The 18,945-nt window shown below is 41.2% G+C and overlaps 1 protein-coding gene across 1 annotated transcript in view; it reads right to left on the bottom strand.

The window, feature by feature from the left end:
- The window catches only part of SLC25A26 (solute carrier family 25 member 26), an 82,810-nt gene that overhangs the window by 61,215 nt on the left and 2,650 nt on the right, over positions 1–18,945 (bottom strand). Inside the window, exons 2-5 of the mRNA XM_041425584.1 lie at positions 18,049–18,205; positions 16,396–16,505; positions 2,927–3,031; positions 1,628–1,675 (exon numbers count right to left, since the gene is read on the bottom strand). Coding sequence (XP_041281518.1) covers positions 1,628–1,675; positions 2,927–3,031; positions 16,396–16,505; positions 18,049–18,205 — 420 coding nt within the window. The remainder of the gene's footprint in view (positions 1–1,627; positions 1,676–2,926; positions 3,032–16,395; positions 16,506–18,048; positions 18,206–18,945) is intronic.

The raw sequence follows: 18,945 nt of genomic DNA on the forward strand, positions 1-18,945 counted from the left end.
TTATTCATCCGCCTTTTTTGCCCGTCAGCAAATGAAATCTGAGTGAATAACACGTTTAGTGAGCCAGAAAATAAGGACAGGACAAAGCTATGGTGGGGGTTACATTTCAGAAAAGCAGGTGTCATCTTTGCACAAATAACTACTTTTTTTAAACTCTCAGAACTGCTAAAATAAACTGCAGTGCATTGGCATTTGTCAGCACTTTAAGGAACACTAAATTTGGTGTTTCTTGTTTTAGGTAATACCCATCTTTATTCCGTTCTTGTAACAAGAGCTGGCCAACATAACTGTCCTGAAAACATTTTGCAGCATGAAGAAAGGTTTTAAAAAGCAGAGCTATTGAATGAAGATTAAAAAGCCTCTGCAACTGGCTTTATCATCAATGGCAACACAGACAACAGATCTGAGCCCGTGTCTGAAACAGAAGAGGGAGGATCCAAACCTATCTTTAGGTATCCAAACCTAACCTTTATCCACTTGAGTTACATGAGGAGAAGACAAATCCACAGCACATCCAAAATGTCCCATGGAGAGCCCTTCCTGGACACCAGTGGCTGTGTCCAGCCACATGCCAGGAAAGAATTCCTCCCTGTGAGGGGGGAAGCCCCTGGCACAGGGTGCCCAGGGAAGCTGTGGCTGCTCCGTCCCTGGAAGTGTCCAAGGCCAGGTTGGACAGGGCTTGGAGCAGCCCGGGGTAGTGGAAGGTGGGGGGTAGAACAAGATGGGCTTTTTGGTCCCTTCCAACCCAAACCTTTCTGTGATTTTATGTTTTCCTATGAACCAACTGATCTTTCCATTTCAGGTACAGAAAGCAACTTCTGTTTTGTCAAAAGATGATCTCCTGGGATCTGATATTGAAACAATTCTAGACAGGGAGTTTATCGGTATATTTTTCTACTTCTTTTATAATCTGCCCTCAGTTCACACAGCATATCAAGCACTTCCATGACACTAATCCTGGAATTCACAGTACATTTATGAAAATATTTTAGTTTAGGAACTATTTTCTTCTGAGTGGGCCAAAATATTTTTAGCCCTTTTTTTTTTTTTTCTGATACTTCTGATTTAAAGTTAAGTAATGCCATATCAAATCTGCAGACTGGGTGACTAAATGCATTTCTTTCACACAAAAAAAAAAAATTAGTGAGAGCACAATCCTCTCTATATACAGATGACAAATAATCCCTTGGCATCTGCTGACGAATATATTTAAAGAAAGCCTAAATCTGTCTGTGCTAAACTTGGCCTGATGCCACCAGTTCACTATTGTTGGCATATATAGTTCACATGAAGCAATCACAAGACTTGAGAAAGTTTCCAGTACTTTAATTTATGGTTTTCTCGTGTTAACATATACCTTTCTGTCCTTTTTCAATTCAGCAGCAACAGAACTGGGAGACAGGATGGCAAATGAATTTTTGTACGAATCAAAGGTTTTCTTAGTGCTCATTATCAGTGTTTTATTTCAATTTCAGACTGGTAACTTACCTAGAATGAAATATGCTGGGATTTAGAGCTTAAGGTTAGAGCAACTGATCTCAATTGTACTATTATCTCTTGTGAGAAAACTGAGGCAAAGGAAGCAATTGAAAAAAAAAAATAAAAGAAGAAAAGACAAGTGTTTTACCTCTCTTAATACGGTGCTTTTATAACCCCGATAAAGGCCTTGAATACCCTGCAAAGCAACAAAAAAAAGCATCATCCAGGGGGAATGAGTTTGTCAGAGACCACAATTTATTGGTGATTATGAGGCAAGCATTACAGCCCTAAAGTGTCACACCTCAGCTTCAAATTGACTGTATTGATTATAACACTGTATACTGTATTTCATTATTTACAGTGCCACAGGGTTTTATTTTCACCTCCTTAGCTTTGATTCAGAGCCTTTATCAAGACAAATGTTTTATATTTTTAACCAGCTGAAAATACTCAAAACAATTAAAACTTATTTTATAAATGCATATAAAATTATGTTGTTTATTATTACAGGGCACTTAATTCAAGTGTTTGGCAAGGCTTATGGTTCTCTAGCCAGCTATATGGAGAGGGAAAAACATATGGTTTTGACAGAATCAGCTTTAAAAGCAGAATCAAGTCACAGAAAGAAGGGTGCAGGGTTATCACAACAGTTTCCATTTGAAAGCAAATAAAAATCAAGTGGATCATTTGAAGGTCATATTTATGTCTTCCTTTCCCTGGGTGTTACACTTAGAAAATGTATTATACTATTTTTCTCCACACTGTTTTTAGGAGCTGCTTTCTCTTATGGAACACAGCTTGAAAATCCCCCCTTGTGAAACTCTGCTAAAACAGACGTGAACAGGTTTTCACAGGAGGGATCGGCACAACTCCTGAAAAGAAGACAAAGGCCTTTATTTTTCAAAAGTAACTAATACTGGATGAGCACTCATTTCCAGAACTCCTCCTGGCTCCTCCAGAGCCTCTCTGAAATGCTGCCTTTTGGACATCTCCTCCAAAGCCAGCTTCAAGAACTGGGAACCATTCAGCAAACTGCACACAGAGACTCAATGTCCTGCTGCCCCAGACAAGGACTGTGTGCATAAATACAAGCACAGCTTTGCAATCTGGAAGCTAAATCCTCTTTTTTTTTTTTTTTTTTTTCCCCATCATCTTCAAAGAATCTGGAAGCCAAATCCTCTTTTTTTTTTTTTTTCCCATCATCTTCAAATGTAGGTATCTGATATAAAAAGAGAAGAAAAAAAGAGTTGCTTGAAACTTGCCCCAGGGGGAGGTGTGGGTTTGGTTTCCTCAATCATAACATGCCAATCACTTTTAAGAACAGAAGAATAGATGGAAAAGTGCTGGGAAAGCACAGAACTGGGATAAAGTTGTAGGAATGCTTCTGGACGTGTATGGCACTGAGTGGGAAGGATGAAAATGTTGAGGGATTTTGCTCTGAACTCACCTCATGGTACAAGGTGTGGGAGAGAATCCGGAGAGTGCTCGAGGAAGGAGAAACCTGGGCCCTCTGCTTGACAACCTCGGATGGAACCCGGATGAGACAGGCAACCTGCAAAAGAACTGGGGGTCAGGCAGCAACTGCTGGCTTCTCTTCATACAGCAAACACTGCTTCCAAGAACAGAAACCTGACAAATGAGGAATTCAGGTCTGTAATTACAGGACTTAAAAGGTGCTCATGAGCAGCTTATGTATTTGTTCTGAGAGCCATGTACTTTCTGATCATAAAATTATACTAACAAGAGCATGGAAGCACCCTTGGAATTTTTTACTTTGAAAGCAGCAGTAGATTTGAGTTGAGAAAATCACTGATAAAACCAAAATTTTAATCCATCTTGTCTTTTGGCAGTCACAGGAATGGACTGTTCCCGTTCCACAGGACTGTTCCCCCCACTTTCACAGATTTAAAGTGGAGATTCAGGACTATAAGACCAACAAAATTCTTTCTTTGGTAATTCCTTTGTGCCCTCTAGTGACTGATAGCAGGAGCTATTCTGGCCAGCTTTAGACATGACATATTCCAAGCTTTACCTTAAAATACACACCATGCTTCATTCAAGGTAAAGCACTGGATTGATCCCTTCCTGCAGAATGAATTTCTGCAGCTGGACGTAATAATGTGGCTGCTGCCACAAAGCTCCAGCTTTGCTGAAAAAGCCAGGGTGAAAAAGCCAGGCATGGATTTTAAATGTTCACCTTGAGGTAGGGGTTAAATTAAGCTTGTGTGCACATCATTTCACAGAATGAGGATCCTGAAGTGTGGGAGTTACAAGCCTCTCATCTCTCTAGAAAATGCCTAGTCATCAGCACTTAAAATTTTAAGCGAAGTTTATCTACAGTTGGCTCCAGGGATACTTAAAGCAGTGATGGGACTGGTGGCAAAACACTGCAGACCCCACAGGCCTTTGCCAGATTTTTACCTGCCTTGAGACCATCCTGTGCTGGGCTCAGGAACACACCTGAGACACAAAGGTGATCAAGAGTGCTTCAGTGCAGAGCAGCCCAGGTGAAAGCTGTCCATCTGAAGTGGCAAACCAAGCAGCTAACTGGGAAATCCATGTGTGCCAAAGAAAGTACAGGAATTCACTGGAGATTGCACAGGCACAGTAACTTGAGTGGTCATTTTTGAGTAACATAGTACAAGGTTTAGGTTATCATTTTCACAAAGATACCAAGAAAAAAAATCTTTTATCCTGTTATATTCCTACAAGTTTACTGGACAACAATATCCAAAAGTCATTACAAACAGATCTAACTCCATGTGCTCTTCAATTCTCAGGGTCAAAAATAACAAGTGACCCCAATCTGTCAAGAAAATAAGAACTGTCAAGTTTTTTTGATAGTTCAGCATAAATATTTATAGAACTTCATGCTTCGTAACACTCCATGTCCTTATATTAGCTTTTTATTCCTTAAAAATATGGAGGCATGAGGAAAGCTTTAAAAAGGCTGGGATGAAAACAATCTAGTCAATCAAGACCAGACAAAGAGCTCAGCGTGGCTTCCTGACATCTGGGGTGCTGCAGTTTTGGCAGGAGAAGGGTGGCTACAAAGTAATGTCTCCATTTCCCCCTGACTACTTGGGGTGCATTTCATTTCAAATTAACTTTGATGTTTCTTCCATTTGAATCTGTGCTTAGAAGGGAGTCTGTGGCTGCACAAGAACAAAAACAATGATTACACTGTGCTGTTCTGAAAGGAAATAAAGGCTCATGTCACCTGGGCAGTGCTGTCAGATTGGTTCCATAGGGCACTGCTGCTGTTCAAAAAGCCACAAGTTGCAGCTGCCAACATCAGACTGCACGGTGACATTTTCACTGAGCTCCTGAACTTACAGCGTGGCACCTTGTTTGTTCCTACACATGCACCTTCCTGTCAACAACAACCTCTGCAGGCTTTTGATGTGGAGAACAGGGCTCTGAAGGGGAGTATGCAAGATTAAGTTCACATGTGTCTTATTAAAAAGTAACAGCCTGGCTAGTGGGTGCAGAAGAATCTCAAATCTATCACGCTCTGATCCCAATCACTGCAGCACCTCCCAGGTACCTGCCAAAGAGAACACAATGCACCTCTCCAGGCTTTGCCTTCTTGGACAAGGGTGTTCAGGCAGCACCAGTATGGTAACCCTGCACCAAGAGAGCCCACACTTCAATTTTCAGGTGTGAAAGCTACGAGCAAATGGCACAGGGAGGGTGAGGGATGCAGTGTGCAGCTGCCCCACACTTTTACCTGCATCCACCACGGGGTTAACAGAGACAGAACTCAGATATGGCCTCACACAGGGGGCCCTATCAGCTCCCCAGGCACCAAGGTCCCGGGGGGAAATTGCTTTTTAATCTCTTGGCTGTTCACACAGCCTGTTGCTTGACACAGAACAGCACAATAGAGCCCACCAAGCTCAGGCCATTCCTGGTGCATCCTGCTGGATTTGGGGATGACCTTGTGACAAATCAGCTCTGTGCTGAACATCTGCAGAGCCAGCCATGGAGAGGGTCCAGCAGTGGGGACCCTCAGCCATCCCAGCTGACATTAGGGCATCAGACAACAGCACCCCATTGACAGGGGTGCATACACTTTTTCCCAAGCAAGCTCTGGAGCTTGCTATTCCCATCTTTTGATGGGAGCAAAAAGACAGAATCAAGACGCTGGGAAAGTTCAGGTGCTGCCCTATAAGCTCCTTTCTTATTTACCAGGTCAGGTAAAACAGTGTCAATGCACATGTATACATACCACAGGGGCAGGAAAACAATAATATTGAAACAAAAGCTCAAGAATTTTCCAATTTAAGCTATAGGGAAACCTGATTTTACAGCTACAAGCAAAGCTATGAATAGTTTACAGAACAGGTGTGCAGAAATGACAATATTAGCACTTACTACCTTTCCAGCTTTTTAATGCTATGACCATTTCTGAGCAAGAGGGTACTGAATTTCAAAATCCTTGTCTCAAATCATTTACTGGGTCAGAGGGTACTCCAGTATTTAGAAAAAAAATCTATGTACATTTTAAATTTTATTTTAATTTACCGACTTGCATTAGCCAGTCAGGAACAAAAGCTAAAACCAGGTGTATTTCATTAACATTTATCTATGTATTGCTAAGACCGTGTATGTTCTAACTAAATTAAGGTACCTTTCCTCTGTCAGTTGAGGGAAAAGCGTTCTAACTTTCGGGTACGCCTTGCACGAGCCAACGCTGCCATCTCCTGGTGGATTTTTGTTGGAACCAGACTGTCCTGGCTGTTGTGAAGAATGACCGGAGCAAATAGTCTCCAAAGTGCCATGAAACGTCATATATACACCAATTTAAACAGTTTGTTTCAGTATGAATGTGGCTGTAGCAAACAGAAAATCAGATCTGCTGTAAACAGCACCAGGAACCCGCCCAAAGCCTCTCCTATGGGCTCACCTACATTTACTGGAAACACCTGATCTTAAAACTGGAACTTCTGCATAGGGGCCAATCCCACCTAAAGCTGGAGCAGCTGTTCAGCATCAGGCAGATTCATCTAACTCAGCACAGGGGCACCCCTTTTCTGTGTATAATAAAGAAGAACAGAGGGGGCATAGTCCTGTTACACAGAGGCTCAGTGCAAAAGGACGATGCCAACATCTTCCGAAAAGAACACAACAATTCCTGGTCTCCAGTGCTGTAGTATGATCCAAATATTAACATATCTTATTCAGATTAGCAGCCTTTTCCTTCCACCCTTTGTGTTCCAGGCAAAGTGTTTTCCCCCTGGCTGGATTTATAGGGTTTGGTAGAGAATCAAAGATAACACAGAGATTTGTTTTTAGGCACCTCCACTGCAGTTTGACCACTAACCTTGTGAGCTGTGCACGAGTTGTATCCAGGAACATCTGGAAGAGGACAGAGCAGGTGCCATCACGGCTGTTAAGGGTTTAGGCTGGGCATTGAAGCTGGGCAGGGGCACAGGTTTAAGCACAGGTTTCCTCAGAAGCAGGGACACAGCTGGTACAACACTTTCAGCTTTGCAGCTCTGGGGAGAGCAGCTTGAGGAAGCATTTATCTCCTCCTGCAGCACCCTGCACAGCTGATGATCTGACTCACACACTCCAAAAGCTCCCAGAGCCATTGAGTCTGAGCACTTGCTGTCTTTAATAAGAGACAGACATTAGCCCTGCTGTAAGCCCACTGAAGCAAGAGCCTCATTTCTGGCACCTGATGAGCTCCTGGCTAATGAGCTGGACTATTCTCCGCACTGGGCTTAGGTGAGCATCAAGCCCAAATATTTTTCCACTTATTAATTAGCCAGCCATTCTGTTCCACAGCAGGAGAAGGGTAGTCTGAGGATAAAGACCTGCTATGGAATTTGTGAGTGGCTGGTGATTTAGGAACCTGCACTCAGTGACTCTGAGCCAATCTCTGGCTTGCATAGCTCAGCCTACTTGAAAATTTAGTACAGAAACATGGAGTAAGCTCCAGAAAACTTTTCTTTTGTTGCAGCTTAAACCCTTTAGAACCCTTTCTAAAGGATTTTAATATTTCAATTTCTCAAACAGGAAGTTAGTTTTAAGGACTTTATCTGTCTAGGAAGCTTTAATTGATGTTCACCATATTAATTCAAACTTAACACAAAACTAAAGGAATATGCCTGGGGACAGTTTCTCTTAAATTTCATTTGCATAAGTTTATTCTTAATCAAGTAAGAATATAATTTATGACACTATAAAATTTTGCATCCAGAGAGCAGAAACTTTAGGCTAAACCTCACAATACTTGTGCAAGATAATCACTAACCCATTAGGGAGGAAAAGCTGCTGCACAAAAATGACAACAACAAAGATGCTATGATTTATCAAAGGACATATGTTTAGGCTGCAGTCAATCTGCTAACAAAATCCTAATCTCTCACCCAATTTCTGAAGGTCAGAACGATTGCCTGCTGAACAGAATGTAAAATAAGCAAGAAAAATAGAACAACTCCAAGACCCTGTTCAAAGAGAAGTGGCAATAAATTGGTATTTTTGGGGTTTTTAAGTGCAACCTGCATTAGGTCTGACTATACTGCTGCAGACAAAAGCTACCTTGGAGCTCAAGTTTGCTTTGTTGTTGATTTTCTGTGTGTTTTGTTTCTGGGGTTTTTTAAATATATTAAATATATTAAAATATATTTTTTAATATATTAAATATATTAAAAAAATGCTGCTTCCCAATTAGGTTAATATGTCATAATCTGAATGTCTGTTTCTATATCAGATGCCCCCTTCCAAGTAGGAAGTTACTATTTTTAATCTGAAACATAAAAGATGTCCTTTTTCCTTTCTCAGATAACTGAATTATTAAAGTAATAGGTGAGTTTAAAATCGAAATATCTTAAATTGCACTGATTTCCTTTGGATCTGGAGAATAGAGCATAAATTTCGCTCTGGGTTCATGTCAAAGGCTCTTAACAAAACTTGAATTTAGCACTGCAGCTTTCCATGCCTCTCCAAACCCTGTAAATTTATGCTTGGTTCTTCAGCTCTCCCTGGGATGCCCCTCTTCAAGAGAAGGGGGAAATGACTGCAATATTATGAGATTAGCAAAGTATTTCATCCTCCAAATAACTGCTTCTAACTGTGGTCACAGCTCTTGGATTGGAAACATTAGCTAGCAGGGAGCATGAGCTGTGAGCTGAAGATGGAAGATGAACTGCCTTACCCTTCCCACCACCAGGAAAATGAGCAGAAAAGAGGAGGAGCATGAAATATCCTCATATTCATATATATGGTTGTTACATTCCTTGGATACCTGAACTGCTGCAATCACAGACCCAAAACATTTCAACCACTAATAAACCTTCATCTAAAGAACTCTGCTGCCCTTTTGACCAAGACAGAACAAAACCACAAGTTTCTGTGGTCAGTAACTCACTGTGGGTCACAACTGCAGCTGTGAACAAGTCCTTCCACATGTGCTTGTCAGCAGGCTGTGCTAGCTGCTGGAGCACAGAGAATACAGAATGGAAGTGTTAACTAACTCCTGTTTTAATGAGGGAGTTGTCTCCAGGGGTGGCAGAAACTGCCCTCTACATGTACTGTCCACTGCCTTTAAATGCCAGCCCCAGGGAAAGTGTTCACCTTGAGCACAAAGCCTCAGAATATGCCAAATCTTGTTTTCCCCACACACAGCACAGAGTGCCCTTCCTGCACAGTGAAATTCAGTCCTGTGTAAAGCTGCTGGGGTCATCAACAGGTGACTCCACTCCTAATTTAAACCCTGTGGAGAGAACAAGTTTTGACTAATGGGCTCTGGATGGGAAAGTTTATACAATGCCAAGCTCTTTGTCCCATCTTTTCCTGACTGACACAACAAGGTCTTCATTAATTTAACTGCAGTTCCCCTGTATGCTGGTAGGAAACATTTCTTCAAAGAACAATCTCACTCAGCAAGATCCCTCAGATCTCAGCACCTCCCAGAGCTTAAAAACATATTATTTCAGAGATGAGACCATTCACAAGGACCAAATGTCACAAGCATTTGGAAAACTGGAGTTTCTGCACAAACACTTTCAACTTCTTCCACGTTCCCACCTTAGATGACTTTACCTGGAATCTGCAGAGCTGTTTTGCAGATTTATTTCATCCTGTCATTTTCAAATCTATGACAGCTCTGTTTTATTCCTTCCCAGAGATGCCTCCTTCCTGCTTCAGAGCATCATCTGCACCACCACACACTTGTTCCTTCACAATGGCCATCTTGGCTGAGCCTTTTCACCTCAGCTGCTGAAATCCCCAGCTGGCTCCTCATCCATCATTTCAGGAGCCCTCTCAGGGCTACTGGGCTTCTGCCCCTCTCAGATTTCCTTCCCCACACATGGCTCTTCAATTGCCCAGATCTATTCCCAGCAAATCCTGCTGTGGGTTCCCTGCCTACCTTTCCTTTAGCCATGTCAGATACACCTCAGAAAACTTCTGTCCTCCAGCAGTGGGAATTTGTGCCAAGTTCTGTTCACAGCAAGGAGAAACTCTTACTCCAGTTACATCAGCTGGCAGGCAGAGAACAGGGAAAGTTTATGAAGTTGACAAGTCTGACACTAAAAATTTCTTTGCAGAAGTACTTCTCAGTGCAGATGTTTTTAAAGTTTCTGTGCTTTGCATAAACCAATTGGTCTTTTAACATTTAAGCAATGTAGAGTTTTGTTTCCTTTTTAAAACTAGACCTAAAACTTACCAAAAGTAGCCTGATGTTAAACACTTCTTGTACTCCAGCACAAACTGTGTCACAGAGATTTTGAAGTTCCTCAGTACAATCACAAGCAGTTGGCTGAAACTCAAGCAGCAAAATCAGGCAGCTGAATAACTTGAAAAAAATCTTTCTTAACCTGGTGGATGCTTGAGTCATAAATTACTACCACATTTAAAGACAGAAATCCTTAAAACCTAAGAAAAATAGACCCTTAAGTCAATGTACAGAACCATCTGCATGATCCAATCTATTCCAGCAACACTTTCACCATGAAAGTCTGTTAAATTTATTTTAAAAGGCTTAAGAAACTCATTAAATCCAGCAGCCAAACCATTCTTTCAGCAGAAGTGGTGTGGTGCATCCTATCCAGCATAAAACTGCTTCCAAGCAGCCAAGTGGGGTCAGGCTGAGTTACAGGAGGACAGACAGTAATGAGATTCCAGGCAAGAGAACACAGGCAGTATTTTCTGAAAACACATTAAGTCTCCTGTTGAAAGAAGACTAGTATTTTGCAATTTGCTCACTCTCTTGGGGTTACATTGGCCCAGAATATGGAAATTTAAACTACATTGTATTTTATTAAGTATTTTTCCTTTAATTGATACCTTACTCTTTCCTTCAGCCTTTTCACTTAAAGAATTATGGGCTTGTCCACATATGGAGCTATTCAGAGTTATTCCTGACAAACTCAGTATATAACATTGGTTAAGGTAAGTTTATTCCAAAGTGTCTCAAACATTTCCAAAGCTGACTGGTACAGCAAGTCAGGAAATCCATCAGGAAGTACTTCAAAATTATTTACTTCTCGCTTATAATTTTAATCCAAATTTGCTTTCCTCTGAAGCCAGTCTGAGCTACAAATACTCCTAAATGCACTGATTATCAGCCCTGTGATCAAAAGACACGACAACCATCAAGCTGTACTGCAAAGCAGCATATTCTCTAAGGCCTGAACTGAGCAGGTTACACAAAGCAGTGTGGGGAGAGCAGCTGATGAAGATGATGCACTACATGCAGTTAGCATGGAGCATATAAGAGAAGATCAGCATGGGTGGCTGGCTAGGTATTTGACAGTTCTTAATTTGCTGTTTCAGCCTCTAATTTTATGATGAATTTGTTGGCAGCATTTGTGGATTCATGCCCCCATTCATCTTTATTTACAACCAATTCCCAACTGCTGCTCTGAGTTTCCATCCGTCCTCTGTTCTTTCTCCACTACCTCTCAAAGGCAGCAGTCTCACCTTCCCAATCATCTCCTAACCACTGCTTCTGCATAAGGATTTGGCAAAAATCCCACAGCATCTGTATTGCAGACCTGACCTCACATAGATTCATGTATGAATATTTCAAACCCCACCACGATTAATTCAGAAGACCACCTAGGTTGCTGCACTCCCTGCCACTGCTCATCTTGCCAGGGTTGGAGTATTCCCTTTCTCAAAGCCTGTGTGCAGCCAGATTTGCACAGCACAAAAGGCAGTCAGAGCTAAAATGACAGACACAATGAAAATAGAAAAAAAAAGTTTCAGTATTGTGGAAAAGGTCCCATCACACTTTGCTGTCATTTGCACGCTACTTATGCATACTATGATCTGCCAGCACATGCCACACTGGCTGAGAGGAGATAGGATGCAAAGCACAAAACACAGGACAGTTTTGTCCATTTATTAGTTCAGCTTTTAGAAAAGGGATAGCTAAAATATTCAAAGCCATTAGCCCAAAGTCTACACATAAGTACTTTATTGCTTCTTTGCTGAACTAAAATCAGCTCTCCCTAGAGCGTCCAATTTTCCTGTCGAACTGAAAAGTCACATCTTCCAACACTGCAAGCTTTAGAGTTTGAAAAACCTGAAATCTTAAGTACATGTCTGATGTGAGTGGCTGTCTTGTCTCTGTTAGATTGGGCTCCTGCAAGCTGATCTTCCAGAGCTTACCATCTGCAAAGCCCTGGCCAATTATCCTGCTGGAGATTTTCATTCCATTACTCTGCGGATTTGTCTGACTCATGCTCCTGCCTTCTCCTCAGAACAGGCATTAATAACAACTTTCTTCTCTGACCTAGCCAGTAACTCTCCTGGAATTTACACCAATATCCTTTTGGAGATTCCCACTCTTCTCTTAAACTGAAACTAGTTAAAGGTTTCAAGCCATGCTGCCAGGGCAGAGGGATGAAGTAGCTGATTTGTGGACAGAGGGACAACAGCGTTGTCCATCATGTCTAGAATGCCTCTTTTTATGCAGAAAAACACCCCCCACAAACATACAATTAAACATGTAAAATAAAACATACAATTTCCTTTTTTATTTGAATTAAAAGCACACTTAAAATGTCATTCTACAGAATCATGATTTGTAAATCTGTAAACTTGCTTGCATTTGACCTTGCTTCTTCTAAGAAACAAGTTTGTACTAGAAGAGAAGGGTAAATGAATTCCCCAGAAGATAATTCCTGCATTAAGAAGTTTTCTTATTTGATACATCCCAACAGCAGATAAAAAAATTCCAAAGTTATTAATATGAAGGGTCAGATGCTAATCATAGATGAACCACACACTTTGCTCTTATCACAGAAGTACCTCAAGTGGTAACACACTGGAATTCCATGTGAGCTTGGAATTTCACCTTGAAATACCTGTCCTCACCTTGCCCTGTGGAGTCACATGATCCCTCTCTTCACTGAAATGACAAATTTTTGAGCTTTGCAAATCTCCAGACTTTTAATCCTAAAGTACTCTAGAAACTTGCACAAGGACAAAAGCAGCTCGATGAGCTCAGCTGGTGGAGATCCAGAGCACAGTCATTCCCATCAGCTGCCAAAAGAACAGGACATCTCCCTCCCACGCTGGTCCTCAGTCCTCCCCCTCACTTCCTCTCTGAAAGTCAAGGTAGTTTGCTGCCTTGCAAAGTAGGGAAAAAAAAGAACGACAGTGTCATCAAAAATAGCCAATCAAGAACAAAAGGTCAGAAAGATAAGAGTGAACTCACAATTTACAGGCAACAACCCAAAACTTTCACTAATATCTTGCAAAGCTCCTATTGTAACCATAACAATATCTAAATATTAGATGGGAAAGGGCTGTTGTCAGCTCCCTTCTCTGGAACATGAGCCAAAAAACTTTATTCTCACCTCCATGGAACAGGGATGTAAAATTATCTGTGCTGAATCCAAATTAGCTCTGCTGAATCCAACCAGTTTGGCAATGAGAGAAACCTCATTGGTCAAACAAGGACAATCTTAAACTTGTCCCATAAAACCACATTTGCAGGAGCTTGGTGGGAGAGGTTCAGACAGGGAACTTCTCTTCAGCAGAATTTCTTGTAATTAATACACACACTCATATTAAACTGACATTAAAAAATCTGTACAGTTAACTCTGGGCCTGCAAGACACACCTGGTCACTACTGAACATGGGCACTAGGAGCTTAAAAATGCTTCTCCTTCTCAGAGTTACTTATACCACCTTAGAATATTAAAAGTAACATTTCAGAAACATCTGGTTTTCCTTTCCACTCCCTATGATATCACGTTTTCCAAGCACATTTGGCAGCTCACTGTGAAGATACAGGCAGACTAAACATACAGGGCAAAGCAGAGTCAAGATGAAAAATTCCAAAGTCCTGGATGCACTGTGTTTTCCATCTCCAGATTTCAGTTACACAAGTGGTGTAATAAGGGCTTTTCCCCCATTGGCAACTCATGTATCCTTCAACCTTCTCCTTCCTTGATGAGATGATACACACCACATATCTGCCCTCTAGAGTTTTGGATGTGCCTTTGTAAGCAGTTTTTAATATATTATGGGATATTCAGAGTCCCTGTACAGCGAGATTCAGTTGTAGGAAAAAATAATTATGCATAACAGGGTGAGATTTTGTATTTACTTTTCTTTATCTCACTCTGGGAGATGAGATTATCTTTCTATATTCCTCCTGCCTAAAAGGAAAAAACAAAACAAAACACTGCTACAACTCCTGTCTTTTTATTGCTTGGCTTTGTCTCTCCCAGCCTGGAACTGGAAAAATGGACCAAACCAGTTCCAGGGGACTGTTTCTCCTGTAAATTTCCACAGCCTGTAAACAGTACAGGAGAGTGGCTGTTATAAAAATGAAAAGTTCCTATTTTGATTTCTCACATCCATTTTATCATATCTTGAAACAACCTTTGAATCTCTTCCTCTTTACCTATTTTATTATTTTTAACAGGTCACATTCAAAACAGATTAGTCAGCACAAACACACCTTTAAATTTTGCACATACTCACGTTTTATTGATGCACAAGAAGGTATCTGACTCATTTATACTCACCAGTGAAGGAACAGCAAACCTAGAAATCCATCAACACTTTCTGGCTCTAAATTTTTATTTCCCCGTTTTGTAAAATACCAGTGTGGAAATGCAAATACATGCCTTAAGAATCCTAACAGGACAGTCTTTGGCTTAATGCTTCACATTAAAAACAATTTAAATCATGAAGTATAAAATGGAAAAAAAGTACATATCAAAAAAACTACTGACAAAATAATAGCCCTAGTGGTTATGCCCTGATTGAAACTTAATGACTAATCAATAAAACTGTAATTATAACTTTCAGCCAGATGCAATTTGGACTAGTTTATATATTTCTATTGCTCAACTAAGACTTTACACAAAACATACATGAGAAGGTCTTGCTTTGTGCTATTTTGTTGCAGATTTGTTGTAGTAAATCTCTATCTATCTCAGTTTTTTTAGAGTTTATTTCTCTCCTCACACTCATCACTCCAAGAGGAGAAGAAAAGCTATCAAAATGTGGAAAATGAGGTGGAAAATGGCTGTTACAACATTGTAATTCCCACATGATAAAGCCGCTCTGCCATTTCAGTGGCTACCATTATACATTTCTCTGGCCTTAGAGCAGCCAGAGCAGGTGAGACAGCCCTGAGCAGCTCATTTACCTGTGCTGCACCACCTCTGCCAGCCCCAGCATGAAAGCAGCAAGTGCCTGAGCTGTAAAGGTCACAGACTAGCACAGGGAACAAATGGCAACAGGTTCTCTTGGAAGGAGTAATCTGTAGCCAGCTGGGCTTTGGATAATGCTGATTCAGTTACTGGGTTGTAATTTTCCCACAGGATCCTCACAGGCACAGGGAATGTACCATGAATAACCTATTCCACAAAGAAGAGACATTTTCTTCTGGTGGATTTCACTGCAAAGCACTGGCACCTCTTCATGAGCCCCACTGTCATTTTGCTTGATTCTGCTATAGCACTTGAGAAGCTCAAAACACCTCCTGGCTCTGCTGTTCCATGACACGTCAGGCAAACAAGGAGTTTTAGAGTTGTGCATTGGTGGTAAATAACCTCCTGCTGATTTCTAACAGCCTTTAGAGAATCTTCATGGAAATAAATTCTGTGCATTGCCTTAAGTTAGAAGTTACAACCTGACGGCACAGGCTCTAACCAAGCTCAGAAAGAATCCACCTGAGGCAGCAACACAAACAAATCCCACCCAGCCCTACCTCTATCACCTTCTATCTACCCCTACCAGAGTGGTTATAGGTGCTGCACTCACCTATCTTCGTGTACTTGGTATGTTAAACTAAGTTTCCTGGCTAAATCTCACTCAGTCTAATCAGTAACATTTCTACAGAAGAATAAAATTACTTGGGTGTGAAAGCTGATCCCACAGAGAGCAGGGAGAGCTGAGCTGCTTCCCATAGGAAACAGCCAAGCTGTGCTGCTGTAGTAGTGAGGCACCTGCTGTTCAGCTGAAATAAATGGCATCTCCACACTCCTGGTAACCAACATACACTTAAGCCAAGCCCCCATGGGAAAGAAAAGAAAAAAGTCAGTTAATAAAAGCAGATTATGGAACCACAGACACAACAGATTTTTCTGCACCATGCCATAGGCTAAGTTTGAGTTGCAAAAGAGCCAGAGAAGCTTTTTGGTTCCATACAGCCCATTTCCTTACCTCAAACCTGCAGAGACCATCTGCACCCCCTTTTATCAGTGCAGTGCCAGGACACACTGTGCCAGAAACAGGAGAGCAGAGGTGGCCAGGGCTGGCAGGAACAGCATGGGGTGTTCAGAGCTCAACACCCAGCCCCAGGCACTGGGCCAACAGTGAGAAACGAAGCTGCTGTAAGAACTGTCACAAGATATGACAAAAAAACAGAGTTTCTACAACTGAATGGTTTCCTCCCCTCCCCTGGACACACAACAGATGAATTTCCTTCTTACCACTTCCCCAAGGGAGGCAGCCACCATGTGTGTTGCAGGGGACAAGTAAGATGAAGATCCATGGGGCAGCACGGATTTCACATTCTCGTAGGTGATAAAAAAAGCAGCAGCTGAAATTCAAGAATACATGCAATCATTGCACTGTTCCTCCATCACATGGCTGTAGTTAAAACCAGGATATTTCTACACCAAAACAGTACAATAGTATCAACAGAATCTGTGAGAGAATTCCTTCAAAAGTTTATGCTTCTGGCTATCCCTGGTAACCCTCCCATTAATATCAAAGGTGTCCAGGCCACATTTAGTAGTGAGCTACAGAAAGATGTGTTAATTAGCCATGGATGTCCAGCACATTTTGAAAACTGGTATCTTCCATATCCATAGATAGAGTAGAGGGATCGTCTCTTGGTTGAATTGAATGAATGGTCCTTTTTTTGAGGGGGGAGGAAGGGAAAAAAAAACAAATCAGTTGATTAATTGAAAAGAAAAACAAACGCAAAAAGCAAAAATTGATACAGTTCTGCTATCCTGCAATGTGCAAAACTGTTTCAGTAGCAGTTTTTTAATAACTTCTTCCTAGTTATTTTCAGTTAAATATTTTGAATTTTGTTCCATAAATTTTTTTCCGAACTTCTGAAGGATTTGTAGAAGTTCTGTGCAGTGAACAAGAAATGCACAAAACTAAACTGAGCACAGCAACTTGAGCTGTTTATTCACTGCAACAGTCAACTACAAAGGCACTTACACCTTAAGGGTTATTCCTTTTCCTAAAGATAATTTCAGTTCTCAGTCATACGTTGGAAAGATAAAACTACAGTGCAGATTTTGGAGATGTAAATACTGAAAAAATGACATGTCTTGGGGGGAACAGATTTTAATTGTGGAGAAGGGCCATGTGAATTGCCTTCTACTAATCAAAAGATGCTTATCACCTTTAAAGGAGATAACAGAGCAGCCAAGATAAAGAACTGAATTTTTTTATATCACCTTATGAAGGACATCAAACATCTGAAGGTGTCAGTGGATTTGTCAGCAAAGTTCTCCTAACATTTACATCCGACAGCACACACTGCTGTTTTTTCATCCCTCCCTACAAAGACAAAATGGACAAAAGCATCAGGAATTTCAGATGGCTTTTCTCTGCAGGGACTAAAAGTACCTACTTTTGTAAAGCCTTAGTTTCAAAAGCCTTCCTGATGTCTTTACAATTTAAGCTTTGCTGTTTCAGGGAGCTGGGCAGAGCATCCCCAGGGCAATTAACTCAAACACCTGCAGTGCTCAAGCACTTTGAAATTCCATTCATTTCCAGTGCCAGGAAAGAGTGGCTCATGACAAAAGCGTCCAGGACAAGCAAGACTCAAGCCCTCCTCAGCACCTAGAAATGCTTTATGTGCTCCTGTAAGTCAGGACAGGCTTATATCCAGGAATGCTTCCAAGGAATCAGGGCTGATTTCCACAGCAAACCTGCAGCAGCCTTCACCCCAGTCTTGCTCAAGTTTGCTCAATCCTGGAACTCTAGAAACTGCTCTTCACAGCTGGACATGGACTTACAGAATCCAGGCACCCACAGGAGAGGAAGCCACAGACACAAATGTCCCATGTAACATAAATTACTACTTAAAGAAGACAAAGCACAATCCAAAGAAAATTTACCATTTGGAAAGGATCCTATTGCAGTGGAAGGGACACCAGCATAGATGCCACGAAAACCACCAGCTTTCCTAAATCCTTGAGGACTCTGAAGTCTTGTTTTTACAGTATCCAGGGGAAAAAGGATCAAGTCAACACACACACCAGCAACTCCACCAGCCTACAAGACAAAATCATGGAGAAAAGTGCGTGAATATTGTCACATCAGTGGTGCTTATGTGAGTAACTGAGGCATGTGTAACCCAAAGCACTGCTGACTCAATCCTCCCTCAGATCAGTTTATAAACTGGTGGTCCTGCACACAACCCAACAGCTTTCACAAGGAGGGCTCAACAAAAGAAAGTAACATATATTACAATTTTAAACCATTTTTAAGGTATTTTCAAAACAATCTTGGTGTTGATATTACAACTTCTAAATCATTTTTTAAGGTATTTTCAAAACAATCTTGGTGTTGTGAACAGTGCAATCAAAGCAATGGAACACTCCCTATGCACAGAAAAGCCAGAGAGTAGATGTCACTTATGAAGAGAGCACAGAATGACCAACACCTCCAGCAGTTGTGTGATAAAATCAGGGAAAGACTGAAGCAATTCTGCTCCCCCCCTTAGGCATCTCTAGAAAGTACATTCACATTTTTCCAGCAGATGTTTTCATATAAAGTGTTCACACTCCCTCACTGCCTTGTCGAACAAAGCCTGAAGTAAGCTTTCTTTTTTTCATTTATTTTTTAATAAAAGCCTATAGAAAGAAAAAATGGTCAAATCATTGAAAGGTTTAGATTGGAAGGGACCTTAAAGATCTAGTTCCAGCCTACAAAGAAAAAATGGTCAAATCATTGAATGTTTAGATTGGAAGGTACCTTAAAGATCTAATTCCAGCCCCCTACCATGGGCAGGG

Source organism: Onychostruthus taczanowskii, unplaced genomic scaffold, assembly GCF_017590055.1.
Source record: "Onychostruthus taczanowskii isolate IOZ18803 unplaced genomic scaffold, ASM1759005v1 scaffold9, whole genome shotgun sequence".
NCBI lineage: Eukaryota > Metazoa > Chordata > Aves > Passeriformes > Passeridae > Onychostruthus > Onychostruthus taczanowskii.